The following is a 16,232-nucleotide window of genomic DNA, read 5'->3' on the forward strand; positions in this document are numbered from 1 at the left end:
CTGAAAAGTTTGTTTGAACAGTTTATAGTGTATACATTTCATTTAATATATGATCTGTGTACCTTTTACAGTGTGTTACAGCTCACTCTGAAATTGACCCTAGTCTTGCATTCTCAGAGATACAGGTACAAATGCTAAACTAATAGGGGAATATTTTCAATGTGAAAGGGAGATTTGGATACAGGCTAGAATTTACAAATGCATTAAAAGAAAAGCAGGTGGGTTTTTTTAATTGCTTCTGGAGCAGGAATATTTTTAGTCTCAGAGTAAAACTCTGCATGTAAATATCTTTCATGTTGCTTCACAAATATAACTTTGTGTATCTAGCAACTTTTCTGCTCAGTGCTCAGGTTTAATATCCTTTGGAATGGATGTTGCCTACTCACACAGTATTCATATGAAAATGTGAGGGACACATGCAGTGGCACCAAAAAATACCCTTTAAAACATTCCCATCTTACTTTGCCAACATTTAGAAATTGTCCCACCCGTGCTGAGTATTGAACAGGAAAAGACAGACACAAGAGAAATGAAGATAAGCACTTTTTGCTTACACATTTTTTACAGATCATTACAGTAGCTTCAAAATTAATTGTACATAATTGCTATAGGAAGACTAATTATTGTGTTTATTGTTTAGATGAATTCTGGTTCTCAGATGGGTCCTTATCTGATAAAGCCAAATTCAATGATCCTGGCCTGATGCCCCTGCCAGACACTGCCACAGGGCTAGACTGGTCTCACCTGGTAGATGCTGCACGAGCGTTTGAAGGTAACAGGAAAATTTGAATGAAGATCAATGTTCAGTACACAAACTTTTTTTTTTTTTTTTTTTTTTTAATATATATATATTGCATAGCCACATTTTGAAGTAAAAAAATCCAGTGTTTGCCTCTGTAGCCCTTTAGTTCTTTTGGCAGTATCAATTCTCAGAGTGGAAGACTGTAATTGACAATTTGGGGTCTTCGTGATATTCTCTATATCCATTTTAAATGCAATTCCTCCACTTTATTGCCTTTATTTCTTCTGTAATCAATTGAAAAATCAGGTCTTTGAAGGAGAGATTCAAAACATTTGAGTTAGATGTTTAAAATGAAACTGGGAGTAACACTTCCCTGAGTTTGTTGTGTTGTGTTTATAAAGTGGTATATGTAGTCCAAATGATGTTGTGGTCCCTCTGTTTTCATAAGCCCTTGAAGACCAGGAGAAATGTACAGTATATTTTCTAGTAGCAGGACTTGGGGTGCAGGACACAGACCAGGTTTGCTGTATTAAACTGTGGAACCAGATTAACCAAGAAAAAACCTCATCTGCCTCTGGGAGCTAAACCTACACATAATATCTAAACAGAGAAAACAGATGTTGGTTTGAGTGTTTATATGAATATATATATATTGTGTTGGTTTGTGTTTTGTTGTTTGAGAGGTGTTTTTAAAAAGTTGTCCTTAGAGGTCTGACAGTTATTAACTGGTGTTGCTTGCCTTACTGAGCATAATCTATGGATAAGGAGGATGTTACCATAGTCACTGTTGTGTAAGATACAGGTCTCAACTTCCTGAAAACTGTGATGTTAGTGATTCAGTTCTTTTATAACTTTTTTTTAAACCATGGAAATCAGTTTTCTGGTTCCTGATTTCTTCCCAAAGTATGTAGTGGTTAAAATTCACTTTGACCAAAAGCTCTTCAGAACTACTTGTTACACTAATTTAAATGGCATTGTGAAAATCCAGACCAGCAGCAATGATTAAGAAATTGAATAACTGTATTATTTTTTGACCTGATGTGCATTCAGTACTACTCAAACATGGCTGTGGTAGCTGCCAGGAAATACTGTGACACTGAGAATCTTGACAGCTCTTCCCATGTATTTCTGCTTTTGATTTCAGCTGCTCAGGGAACACCCTGTTATTTGTTACTGACATCTTAAACTACTGAAAAAACGTTTGCATCAGAACTGACTAGCTCTGTAACTTTGAACTCGAAGAATATTTTTAAATGCTAATAAAAATGTTGAGTTCAGCTGAGTGAAAGATCACTCTGTACCAGCTCTGCTCCTGTATTTTTAGCTTTCTTTGAAAATGAATAGATTTTTATTCTTTTTACTACCAAGTATCATGACTAAAATAATTTCACTTTGGTTAGTGTTATGTAAGTGTAATCACATTTGAATTTGAGAATGAGAGGTAGAACAATACAGCTAACCCACAGTGCTCTCTCTTAGGGAGGAAGAGTATTCACTTGATGGGTTTTAGCTGCAAGTAACTTAGATATATCTGCAGATAGTGCTGAAGAACTGGTGGTCTGAGTTGTCAGATAGAAGCTATTTATTAGATGTTTTTTGAATTATTATAAGGGTTTGAATAATAAATAATAATCTATTTTTTTACATGAAGGAACATAATTTTTTTCTGTTTAGGACTACAGTAGAGACATCTGTGTATATGCTAGATGATTTACGTGTTTTGACTAAATTCATAGTGTGCAACTAGCAATTTTTGCAAGGAATGGAATTTTTAAACCCTTGCTCAACTTCATCCTATGTCTTGCAATTTGAAAATCATTTAAATAAGAATAACTGATAGTCATGTCATAAAAGATCACTGGAAAGGAATGTGTTGCATATGAATTAACAGTGCAGTTTCCATATGTATTTTAATGTTATTGACCTAAAAGCTGCTTCAACTTTGTATTTAAAAATAGCTTGGAACTACTGTTCTGTATTCCATCAATGTGAAAAAGAGAGTGGATGATTCTAAAGTTCGTCCACTTCTGTATATTAAACTGCTTTGGTCTTTTTTTTTCAAACTGAATGAAAATGGGATCACATTTCATATAGAACCATATTAAAAAATCCCCAAAAAATAAACCAACACCTGCCTTCCCACTTTCAATGGAAAGGATCACTAAAAAGATAATAATTTTTAATACTTAAAATTAGAGGTTTTCTGTAGTTTGGCTTTGGCAGCCTGATATTTCGAAACTGTGTTCTCTTCTAGATACTGGACTTAATTTTAATTTTTTTCTTTTTGCAATGTCTTTTCTTAACTAACTAAACTTTTCTAAACTATCAGTTTATCAGGATTACCAATCTGATTCCAAGGTCAGAGTTTTTCTCTGATTATGTGTTCACAATTTATATGATTTGATCAGTTCAACATCCCTAATATGGGCCTCATGATCTTTCATTTCTGTCTTAAGAAGCAATTGTACCTTGATTAACTTTAGATATTGACTTTTTAGGTGCTTATATTGTTACCATCAACTGGATTAAGAAGTAAATTTAGTTAGCAAGAGTTTTGCTACCATCATCCATACTCAGAATTTACTTATGGGTGTAACAAGAGCAGTAGTCTCATTTTTCACTTTCTTCCTCTCCTCTCCTCTCATGAAGAGTGGACAAGGTTGTTTGTTAGTATTAGCTTTTATTCAGCTGAAGCCTTGCTCCTGTGTAGAACAGCAGTTTTTAAACTGGGGTCCATGAGGGTGGAAGAAGCTATTACTCTTGGTTTGGTTTTAATTGGCAGTATGGCAATAATTCTTTTCACTTTGTCGGGATTTAGTTTTCACTGCATTTGCTTGACAAGAACCTTTGTGGGAAGCTGAATACTTAATTCAGACTTTTTCTGAAAATCTTCTGTTATTCCTAAGACAGGAATTCACGGTGTAATGGAGAGCTGTGCATGCATTAACTCCACAAGCTCCAGAAGCTGCATCAGGGAAGGGATTTTGCTTGAGCTGCTTCTGCAGAAGGACAGTGCCCATGAGCTGGAGCACAGTGGAGCTTTATTTTAACACTCTGCACTGCCTTCCTTTGCAGAACATAGTTTGGATTCTGATATTTCTCCAGAGATGATATTTTGCATGCATGCTAATGTCAGTCCAGCCAGTAGCAAGGGGAATTCTTCCATTTCTGTCATATATGGATAGGCTACTTCCAGTTCCCTTCTCTGATTTCGTTGGGAAATGCAGAGACACAACCAGGGAGCAGTTCACATGATGGGAATACTCTGCTGTGATGTTTCTGTATCCATACCTGCAGCAAGCAATAAAAAATAGATAGGACTGTATGTGACTGTACAGCAGAGAGGGAGGGCAGCTGGGGTGAAAAAGAAGTTAAAGAACTGAAAAGAAAACAAGCATGCTCGACTGGGTAAAGATAAAGATATGGGGATTTCTAGAATAAATTGGAAAGCCAAATTTGAAAAAGGAGAAATCCCAGAAAAGACTAAGGGAAAATAAGAGAATTAATTTTTTAGCTCTCTTTTTGTATTATCCTTCCAATAGATCTTCGAGTTAGGGAAGAAGGACTGGCCTTCAACATGTGTGTTATGTTGCTGATTACTTTGTAGATGTTTTTATATTTTTCCATGTTTTGGGGACAAAAAAGATGAGCATTTTTTGATTTCCATACCTGCTACTGTAATTATAAAATACAACTGACACAAATAAAAACATTGAATATTGTTATTAATAGAACTTTGTACTATTTGTTCTACTTCAAACCGAGTTTATGATGCTTTAAAAAAGATGTTTAGTGTTTGATAAGTCATGAGCATTAAAAGCCTAAGACAGTCCTTCTGATGTCCCTGTTCATTAAAATTGGTGTTTTCAACTCCTGATTTTTTTTCAGGTGATTTTTATGAATGTCTGCTGGTGCAAATCAAAATGCAGTGTTCTTTAATGCAAATTTATCTTTGCAGAAACATCTGTGCTATTATAATTAATGTTATTTTAATATTTTTATTTAAAATCTTCATAGCTAAATGTAATGCCACACATAATATAATGAGAAAGAAGTGAATAATTTAGCATGACAGATAATTATTTTAACCAAAGTAGTGTGTTAAACTGCCAGAGAAAGAAAAAATGACAATATTTAGTTAACATTTGGTGATTTCTAGGGCATGCATGTGTAACTCTTTTTGCTTCAATGCATATGTCAGTGTATGTTTGTGGGTAGACTTTACCTTAACAATGAGAAAGTGGCTTCATGCACTCTACTCATTTTAGCCTTTTCTGCTTCCAGTACATAAAAATTGCCCGGAGTTTTTTCTGGCCTCTGTTACTATTCTGGAACAATGAAAATTCAGATTCAAACTCTTAGTGGTTACAGCTGTATGACTCTTTTACTGTAAATTTAAGCATGAATTTTTGTCTCATCTTTAGTTTTACGAAGTTTGTTGTTTAAACTTTTGATATAAAACCAATATATTTTTTGCAAATGTATTTCTGTGGATGGACTCTCTTTGGAGTTTGGCAGGGACATCTCGGTTAAAAATAAGAGCTCTGAGATTTACATGTATTTTCTTCTGTTTACTATATACATTTTGCTTCAATGAATGGGAGGGGTCCCTGTAATTTGGAGGAAGCAGGATGTAGGTCTACATCATCATACCCAGAAATATACTTAGTTTTTCTTTATAAAAACTAGTTGCTGTAGTGAAAATGTTAATGGTATGAAGGTGAAATCAATAATTATCTATGTACTTCAAACTGCTTGTTTACACTGTCTTGTTTCTGGTCTACATATTGTGTTTGATCTGGAAAACAAATTTTAATTTATCTTCACAAAGTAAATCTATTTATCTTAGGTTTCAAATCTGAAAACTGTAATTGATTATGTGTTCAAAATTACATTCTTACCTTATGAAAGCACATATGGTATAGTCATGTTCATATTTGCTGAGGTCCATCAGTAGTCAGAAATAAGGCTAAAAGTGTGGGAAGTGTGCTGCATTCTTTGAAACTGGACAAAATCAGACATGCAACTTTTGTTTCATTGTATTATAGAATGAATTGGCGAAGGGATTTTTTTTAAACTGACAAAGAGCTTTTTAGTGATTTCTTATTTTGGTTTGGTAGAACTTGTCGTTCCTATGTGAAGAGACCTGGCCTGTACTCACTGTTTGTGCCCTTAAGAGTCTGAAGGGTTGGTCTCCTCTGTATCCTGCTGAGTTTCCATGCTGTGTCTCAGTGCTGGCTGCTGCCATTGGACAGTGGGGTGTGACAGCTCGTGCTCACTGCAGTGTTGGTGCTGTAGAAATGGCCTGGCAGGGCTGGGAGTGACAGCCAGCAGGGTTTGGGGGAACATCCCACTGTGTGTGCTGCTGCAAGGGCCACAGCTGCTCCAGTGGAGATGGACTGTCTTGTTTATAGGAACATTCTAAATCTTATTCCAGGTTTTGACTCAGATGAAGAATTTGGGCCGTTCTGTCATCAGATGCCGTTTCTAGGTGATGGTCTGGGATTGATGACTTTGTAAACTTTTTTTGATACCTCCTATGTTTGCACGTTTGCATGATAATGCAAGCTTTGGGCCTGGTGGGGTGGTAGAGCAAGGGGAGAAAAGGCAAGGCAGGCATGTTGTCACCAGAATTCATGCAAGCCTACAGACATGGATTTTGTTTGGCAGAAATAAGCTAAATAAGCTAAATCAATCTCCACAGAATGTGGATTTTAGTCTTTTTTTTTTTTTTTTTTTTTTTTTTTTTTTTAAAGAAGACAAATTAAATCCTAATGAATGCATCATTTACTCCTGTTCTGTGCAATGATGATCTGCATGGCATACTTCTATTATGTGGTGACTGATGTACTTTGGCAACCACACTGTATATCCATAGGTAATTGCATCTGTGCCTCTTAGATTATGTTCTAGTGAAATTCAATGTGGATAATAGAGTGCCTTAGTAATGCCTACAATAAAAACTCAATTGATAAAAATAGTGTGAATTTATTGGTTTTCAAGTATGCAGATTGCCATCAGCTTCTGCAAATGCTTGAGACAGTAAAGCAGTACAAAATGAACAGTGAAGATTTCTGAGGAATCTGAGGGCTTTAAGTCCACGGAAAATATGCAACTCTTTTTGCTGAATTATTATTGTCAATGATTGTGGCCCTGAATTCTGTAATGGTTTTCTGCATATTTCATCAAGATGAATTTACTGTTCATATCAGCATTGAGTAGTCCAGAAAAACTGTCATACTGCTGATAGTTGTAAAAAAAATTTCTTTGGGGTTGCCTTTGGATGCAGGTGTGGGGAAGCCAACTAGTTGGTACATACATCTGCTGATTATCTTCAAAGCTGAGATGTAGAAGCCTGCATCCATTTTGCTACTGAACCAGGATAATGGCTGTGATATAGACTTTTTTTTTTGTCCAGTTTTAGAGATATCCTTATGTTAATTTTTTACAGATCAGAGGGTAGCGTCTTTTTGCACCTTGAGTGATATGCAGCAAGCTCAGGGCTTGGAAGTAACACAAGAGTTACCTTTGGATGAGAGTCCCCCAGATGGAAAAGATTTTCTTGAGGATGCTGGGTATGTCAGAATTAAAGTATATTTCTTACAAAAATATTTTAAGGGAAGTTTTTTCTTAATATTGCATGTCCAATTGCCTATATGCATGTTCCATGGCTGTTTGTTGCCTTGTCTTATAATTTCTTTAATTTTGAAAAATATTGTTTCTTCAAATCAACTTCTCTCTCACTGCAATAGGTCTGTAACACAGATTAAGATTAGATGCAGAGCTTCAGATAATCAAATTTTTCACTGTATTCCTCCTTTAAAATAATATTTTTTGTTACATTTATTTCTGTTTTAATTTTAGTAGAACTAATAACAGGAGCTCAACTCTGTAGAATGCAGTAACCTGATTGGTAGCAAATTTCTCAAACCTTGGAACTGGGTCTATCCTGTCTTTGCAATTATGTGTAATTTTTCTTTTATACCGAGGTAAAGTAATCAAGAGAATCTGTAACAGAAGACTGCAAAATTTGTGCCAAATTACCCATTTCTTCAAATTCTTCCCAGTGCTCTGGGAGAAATGATTCCTTGGTTTTCCCCTCACCTCTCCACCTATCCTGCTTCAAGGAGTATACTTGTTAATTTAAAGGTTATTCTTGTTATACAGATTCAGCAGTATAATCTGTCCACCACCACACTTTAAAAGAAAAACACATCTTTGATTAGTTTTGCTCTTCAGTTGTATGAATGGAAGAGTGGGAAACAGAGGGAAAAGTTTTCTTGCTTGTTAGAGTATCACATTTTAATTTGAAGCAATTTTACACAAATTAGCTTGCTTACATGGTAAAGCACATTTATTGTAATGACTTTTAAGTCCATATCTTTCCTCAGGCTAATGATCAGTAAGGATTGCAAAAGACTGTTAAAGATGTTCCCCTTTTAGCCATGGCAAACCTGTCAGATTTGTGCAATTGCATGAAGCGGCTGATTCAGCTCTGTATGTAAAGCCTCTCTCTTCACCTGCTCTCTTTTAGACACAATTACTCACATGATGGCTAATTACATCTCTAATGTACATGAAACTATATCCCACAGTGCTCATTGTCATTCAGAAAACAGAAGCTATTCTAATATTTTCCTTCAGTCATGCATTTGATTAACCTGTGGCAATATTTTGTGTGTTTTGACCTTTAAACAAAATATTTGTCTCCATTAAGCCATAGGTTTATTCTGTACTGAAAATGACACTATTGCATAGCAGACAAAATAACTCTTTACAGCTCTTTTGGTTTGCAGTAATTGCTGCTGCCTCTTGCTTGAGATTAGTACAGTCCTTATCAGAAAGCAGCTTGTTAACCAATGTGCCTGCACACCATGGAGCAGTGAGTGTGACTTGTGCTGTGAGGGTATCTGCAAGTCATTCCTAAAACATTCCTTCTTAAAATCATTGTTACTTCTGCCTGATTTGCATGGGAAGCAGGGTCATATTTCAGATATTGCAGAACTAAATTTATATTCTAGTAATAATCTTTTATGCTGGTTTTGTCTCTATTTTCCTAACTATGCCTAAACTGCTTGGTTTCCTTTGCTGTTCCTAGAAGTGTAACTCTGCTAAAGCTGGAAAGAAAATGTTTTTCACTAACTCACAGTGAAGGTAGTGGTTTACTTTTCAGGGAACATGCTCCAAGTACTCTGACTGGCAAAGTAAACCAGCTGGAAGTCATCCTCCGGCAGCTACAGACTGACCTGAGAAAGGTAAGGGACCATGAGCACCACAGCTGCTCCACTTCAGTAATTGTATTTTTACAGACATCACCAAGGGCTTGAAAGAAGTACATCAGTTAGAGACAGTGGAGCTCAGTGGTTGCTCAGAACACTGAGATGCAGAAGGTCCTGTGGGAAGGGTAATGAGAGGAAATTAGCCCAAGGCTGAGTAGTTTACTCCAGAACAACTGTCCTACAAATAGTCATACCCTGGGAAAAAGGGAACACTTCATTTATGGTACTTTGGATTTAACAAAGGATAGGGATATGGACAGGGCACCATTACTAAGTAGTTACCACTGGTTTTGTCATCCTTGTTGCCTTGTGCTACCTTGATCATGTAGCAATGACTTGATTTGTGCCTCATTTGCTGTCAAAATTCTGAACTGGAGATAATGCTAGGATAATTAAAATGAGGCTGCTTTTGATAAGAAAATAATCATGTAAGGAAAAATTTTGAAATTAGGTGTTTTTCTTCCTCAAACAACTGCTTGAAATCAATTACTGCTTGGACTCTTACATATGATTTATTATACCTAAAAGCTTCTTATGCTTTTAATGCTTGATTTTGTTGTTGTTAAATGCTGTAAACTTCTTTAATTTTTCTATTAAAGTAACATCTAGTTTTGACATCTAGCTTTCTTTCTAGCTTGCAGTATTTTCTTGAAATGAATGAGGTAGTTGAAGCGTATTTGGGGAAATAAAGTTAACAGTTGCCAGAATGAATCAGGAAGCTCAACAAAATCAAGCTGTTATGACTTGCACAGAAATATTAACAACAAAAATAAATACTGTCATCACAACTAATCACTTTGCTCAACTTGTATCTTTGTTAACCAGGAAAAACAGGACAAGGCAGTTCTCCAAGCAGAGGTACAGCACCTGAGACAAGATAACATGAGACTTCAGGAAGAGTCTCAAACAGCAGCTGCTCAACTGAGGAAATTTACAGAATGGTTTTTTAATACGATAGACAAAAAATCCTAATGGCTGGGGCCCTGCACAATACTTATTTGAACAACATAACAGCTGTATCTTTTGAATTAGCAGGGTAATAATTTCACTGTGTTCACAATCCATTTTAGGTGTTTCTGCTGCATTTTCTGTCCAGCTTTATTCATCTGAAAAGGAGAGAGGACTGTGGCAACCCGTCTTTAAATTCATATAAAGAAAGCAGAGAATAGCAGATACTTGTTTGTGTGCAGATGAATGTAAAAAATCCTTAGTGTCATTTTAGACATTTTTAGAAGTTGCTCTGGCTGGGGCTTGCCTGAAGAGGAATATTTGGGGTTTTAGTTCCTGCATTTCAGGTGTGCTGGTGAAGATGTTAAAGCAATTTAAATTAGCTTGGGCTTCAGTATTGTAAGATAAAAAGAATAACCAGACATATACTTTAATGTTTAAAAGGTGCTCTATTTTTTTGTATGTACAGTAGTTTTATTTCCACAGTCCACATTGTCATAGCAATAAGAATGGAGGTATAGTGAATAGTCACAGAGCTGTGTTTATAAAATGTTAGCACTGACGTGTTTAACACTAGTTTGGATGCAGATACATTAGAGATTATTTATTTGCAGGAACAAATGGTGCCTGAATATAAACAGTGTTCTGATTTTCTAAAATACACATGCCTTGTAAATGGCTCACTGGGGTTAGCCCACTCCCAACTTCAGTTACTTTTGTATAGTTGATGTTCAGCTAAACAGTTACACTGCTTAACTATTGAAATCATGTATGGTGTGAGCCAGCCAATCAGTTGTACAATGCCAAATTTGTTTATCTTTGTACAGAAGCTTTGATCAAGTGTCTTGTATTTAACACCTTTATTTAAGCTTATTTAACCTTAAATTGTTGTTTTTATAAAGTTTGTTTTATCTGCACTATGGTGAGGTCAGTTGGTTGCAAGTTGTAATATTTTGAGCTTGCCAAGACTGTACTGAGGAGTTCTAGAAAATTCTAACAATTGGATGCTGCTAGTACACAATTGATTTGTTTGTATGCTTTAACATTTTTAACTGTTTAATTTGAAATGAACATACATCCTGCTTTTTTAATAAATGTTAAAAATCTAAACCTGATTTTTTTTATCTTGTATTATCTGTAATCATTGTTACCAGCAGTAACTGAAGTTTCTGTTCAGCTCAGTCCCTGGGCTCTCCATCCTGAGACAGTTGGACCCCTGAGAGCTGTCAGGATCCCTTGTTGATCCCTTGTTACAGTTAATTTCTTTGGTGCATCCTGTCCTGGAACCCCAGAGGTGGCTTCCCCAGTCCAAACAAAAGCTGTTTGGGTTGTTCATAGGCATTGATTAGTGGCCTAGGAAGAAAAAAAATCCTACTTTACTGTCAAATACATCCTTGAGAAAATGTTGAAAAGAGATTTAGTTTCTTCATATTGCCTTATGTGTTAGTTGTAGCAGGAAACAACTTGCCATCTTTGTGTGCCAGTGATTGAGAAGTTGATTACAGTGTTGGTATTCCTATGTGAGATGTTTTGTGTACAGTACTGAGGTTAAAGTCCACACCAAAAAAGGACACCTTTGCAAAATGAGATGAACCTAATAAGCACATTTGAGTTAGCCTGAGGAAGGGAAAAAGAAGTTCAAGATCACAGTTTTATCCTAGTTTCCTCTTGGCTACTGAATGCAGTCAGGCAAACCTGTGGAAAATTGTTGAATAATTAAAAAGTACATTCAACTCATGCAACTAAAATTCCATGTCCATTGTTAGTGCACATTGGCTGAGAAACGTTTTATAAATTGAACAAATGTCTGTCACTGCTGTAACAATTATTCTGAGAGACTCTTCTTAGGAAAGGTTGTATATGGGCAGATAGTCAAGCCTTTGACATCCTTACATTGAAATTTAAAAGTCCTTTTTGTGTTGTGTTTTTCATTAAAAACACTGACTTTTACAAACCAAACAATATCCACTAAGCTGTATTAACACGGTAATTAAACATGGCAGTCATGTGCTACAGTGGCTCCTGATTTAAGCACCTTACTGAAGTCATTAGCAAACCCATCTGGCTGGAGACCTTGCCAAATAACAGTGCTGAACAACTTGGGCAATTTGTCTGTGAACACATTTCTGTGAGGATTGGTCTGTTTCCTTTGAAAAGCTGTGTTAACTGAAATGCACTTGAGGGTAAGCTGGCTCTATTTGGTTTGTATAGTAGTTTATATCCAATATTCATTTTAGTTCTTTATCTCAGTGAAAACCAACAGTTATAACTATGTGCACAAAGAGGACTTTCAGTTTTGTTGGGGTTTTTTTTTGCCATTTTTCCCATCCAGCTGAAAGCATTTGATTTCCAAAAGTGGCAGAAAGCTTTGTCTATAGATCTGCTATTTATTTTGCTTACAAAAGCAGTTGTGTTGGGGGCACATGGTTCTTCCTTAATTAACCTTCAGCATGGGGAAAAGTTTTTAGTCTGGCTGTTAGTGTTTTAATGACATGGGAATACAATATTTATCAGAGACCATAATATGGTTTTGGCATAGGTAGAGGATGTTTAATTGGACATTTTAATTAACTGTGTTTTTTAAGAATAATCCTCTTGGAAGCATTGTGCTCACAAAAAATGCCTGGTTTAGACACATGAAGACAAAAACTATGTTTATATGAGCAACAACTGTGAGCAGTAGGAAAATGCAGGGTGTTGCTATCCCAGGTTTTGGAGATCTTTCAGGCTCTTTCTTGTCCAGTTCCATGACTGGATGCCTTTTAGTTACTGAAATCTATCTGAGGTCTCTGTGCTCTTGAGACCATTCCATCTGAAGCTAAGTGGAGGTGATTGGGAAATTGACTTCAAAGATGTGTTTGTGATCTGAATTAAAAGAGTAACATGGAAATGTTTATAACATCAACAAAGTCCTTCCAGCACAGCAAGCCATGCTGTGTGGTACCGAGGTGCCAAAATCAAATACAAGCTGATGCAGATGTTTACTTCTGTAAGAGGGAGAAACACCAATCAGACATTACAAAATGTTCTTCATCTGCCCTAGAAGGGACATTTCAAGATTTATATGCATATCTTTATTGAAGGGATCCTTGCTGAGACATTTATCACAATGTGGACTGTATTTTATTATGTACAGGTTTTTTTTCTGAGGCCACTATTACAAACATAAGGGATAATTTCAATTTTATTTTCTGTTTCTGAGAGGGTAATCTATTGGGTTTAGGCATGTGATAGCTTTATACAGAAGCTATTTAAGACCTCTGTGTGTTATTCAATATAAATTCTCAAAGTAGTTAATCTTTTTTTGTGCCTAAAATCTAGTTATGTGGGGAAAATGTTTAGAATATTTGTAATGTAAACTAGTTAATTGTAGAGCAGTTGTTTAGGAGAATAATTTTCAGTATGGAAAAAAAGGGAATTGCTATGTGCATTGTCATTGAAGTACTTCTTGAGCTCTGTGCTGATTGGTTCTAATATATAAGAAAGTCAGTAAAACTTAGGAATTTGTGTTGTACTATTTGAAGCCATCAGAACAATTAATTATTTCCAGAACAAGTTATTCTCCATCCCATCTTCTTTCTTCCACAGCAGAGTGTAACATCTTTCAACTCAAAAACAAGCAAATCTTGATCCCAGCTCTCTTCTCCATGCACACAGCTATCTTTCCTTTGATTCCTTGCACTTCCTTTATTTCTTCTCTCTTTCACCATTTTGCCTTTATCTCATGGAGAATCCAATGGCAGAAGAAGTTCTGTGGTAGGTGTCTGGTCTAGCCAGCCACAGAGTGGCAGGGCCAAAGCATTTTGCTGTGTTATTTCCACAGAACACTACTACAGAACAGAAAGCAAGGCTGGTACGAATTCATCCAGTCTTGCCAAGGTAAATCTTTGCTGTTTTGCAGACTCTAAAGTCAATGGCTGTACTACACAGTACTGGCTTTCTGGAGACAGTTTTGACTCATGGATAAAACAACCAATCCATGTATTTCCATAATAACTGTATCTAGCAGATTTCCAAAACATTCACCAGGGAAGCAATTAAAAATAAAAGGCAGGGGGAGGAATACAGAGGAATATTTTTTAGGTTATATTTTGATTCTCCTTTCAGACAGACAATCAACATCTCTGGCTGTTGCACTGTCTTAAAAGGTCATAGCAGGACCAGGGAATGGAAGAGACCAAATTGCTCATATCCTTCTAGTTTAAAAATGATTGGAAGGCTTCAAATCTATTAATGTTGGAATGCTATTTCTTTTATTGACTTCTCAAGGGAGATTGTATTATGTCCTTCATTTCATATTTTATTGTCCTCCTCTAATCATGGCTGTTTGAAGGCTTCTTTGCTATACAGTATCACAGAATTACTCTAGTTGTGGTCATTGTTAAGGAAACATCCCAGTCTGCCCATTGATGAGATTCCCTGGCAGTCACACCCCCAAGGCCAGAGACTTTCACTGCTGGGACTGAAGCCCCATCAAAAGGGTGGCTCCAGGATGCTGACAGGTGCCTCACCTGGCTCCCACACATCCCCCTCACACACCAGGTTTCCTCACCTGTTCAAGCCCACCTTTCCCATGGCAGAGTCCCAATGTCTCGTTCACTGAAGCCATTTATTCACAGTGCACTAACACAGACACAGCTTGAGCTGCTGCCAAAAAACAGCAGATGAGCATTTTCTGACCAAAGTCATTAAAAATTTTTTAAAAATTTAACATTACTGAATATGCTGTTGATACCAATTCAGGTGCCCATGTGTCTAGACATCAGCTGGAGGTGTTTAAAATAATTCTGAGGAGTCATTATGGGAAAGTAAGGAGACAAAGCCATGCCGTATCAAATAATGGGATACATGAAGTACAGCAGTGGTAATCATGGGCAATCTGTTGACAGATGACTCTATGTTCAAAGACTAGAACTTTAAAAAAACAGGAAATTTTCACAACCTGTTTTATGTTTAGTAAATCCATTGTTTGGAATCCAGAAAACAGTAATGAACTTGCCTTGACAAAACCCACGTATTAGCCCTGACCTGGGAGAAGGTCTGCAAACTCAGATAGTTATGACTGAATTTAAGCTGTGGGGCTTGGTTATACTGAACACAGATTTAAAGTGTTAGAAACACATTCTTTTTTTTTTTTTTTTTTTTTTAATTCCTATTTTGAAACGTATGAAAATGTATGATTATTTGAGTGACAAGAGCTGTTAATAGAATAAATAAATGACCCCAGGGCTGTCAAGTAGCAGATAGTAGTAGTCTGGTCATTTGAGATTGTTGCTACTACTAAATTGCAGTCTTACTTTCAGCTCAGGCATAACTTTGATAGATGATCTTTTCTGAAGGATTTGTTTTTATGATAACCTGAGGTATCTGCATTCTTGTCAGTGCAGTGTTTCTGCCTCTGCATAGACATTCTGTTCAAGATGATGGATATTCCTTGCCCAAATCCAAGACACAGTGTCTCTTTCCAATGAGCAGTGTCTCTCCTGTGTGTAAGACCAGAGCTCCAGGAAGTATATTCTAGCACTAGTGCAACCTTGAGCTGTTTGTGCTCAATGATGACTCTCCTGCCACACAGCTTCTGGATTCTTGGTCCTCCTTAGGTTTGCTGAGAACTGAGTTCTCAGTAGGGGGTAAAAAACAGTGCAAAACAAAAAGCTCCCTCAGACTTGCAATTTCTTCATTTTTTTAGGAAATACATGGGGTTTTGTAAAGGTGCAAACATCCTTTGATGTTTCTTTCGGTGTGTTTTCCCATCAGCTTGGCAAGGAACTTCAGGGTGGCTCAATACTTCAACAACTCAAAGCCTGTTTGAAATACTGAATATTTGTGTGTGAGTAGGGGATCTTCAACATAAGCTCTAATTAATATACAAATATGTTCAATTTCAGCCTGTATGCAGACCAGATACAACCTTGCTTCCAGTGGGGGAAATGCCATTCCATCAGCTGCTGTCTACACAGCTTGGACAATGAGGAATGAGTTATCTACCACTCAAAAGGGAAAGCAAACAATGGGCTCATTCCTACACATTTTTATTTCACATAGCCAACAGAAGCTGTACATCATGTCACCAAATTTCCCATTAAATTGAGCTGTGCTTTGTAAACTGGATAGCTGATTTCCTTTAAAAATATCAGAAAATATATTCAGTTCCTCTCATGTAAATCAGACTTAATATAATAGAAATTACTGAAGAGAGTAAAATTGGGAAAAGAATCAGTCTCTTTGTATGGAATGGTGAATTACATCCAGACCATATTTTA

The 16,232-nt window shown here is 36.4% G+C and overlaps 1 protein-coding gene across 2 annotated transcripts in view; it reads left to right on the forward strand.

Annotated features, from left to right (window-relative positions):
• Positions 1-11,084, forward strand: part of SIPA1L2 (signal induced proliferation associated 1 like 2) — a 72,528-nt gene extending 61,444 nt beyond the window's left edge. Inside the window, exons 17-20 of one of the 2 annotated variants that reach the window (XM_079297962.1) lie at positions 641-772; positions 7,194-7,317; positions 8,916-8,997; positions 9,847-11,084. In XM_079297962.1, coding sequence (XP_079154088.1) covers positions 641-772; positions 7,194-7,317; positions 8,916-8,997; positions 9,847-9,993 — 485 coding nt within the window. In that variant the 3' untranslated portion in view covers positions 9,994-11,084. The remainder of the gene's footprint in view (positions 1-640; positions 773-7,193; positions 7,318-8,915; positions 8,998-9,846) is intronic. The other variant, XM_079297963.1, reaches the window with a different exon arrangement.
• Positions 11,085-16,232: the final 5,148 nt, after the last annotated feature.

Source organism: Erithacus rubecula (genome assembly GCF_903797595.1).
Source record: "Erithacus rubecula genome assembly, chromosome: 2".
Classification (NCBI taxonomy): domain Eukaryota; kingdom Metazoa; phylum Chordata; class Aves; order Passeriformes; family Muscicapidae; genus Erithacus; species Erithacus rubecula.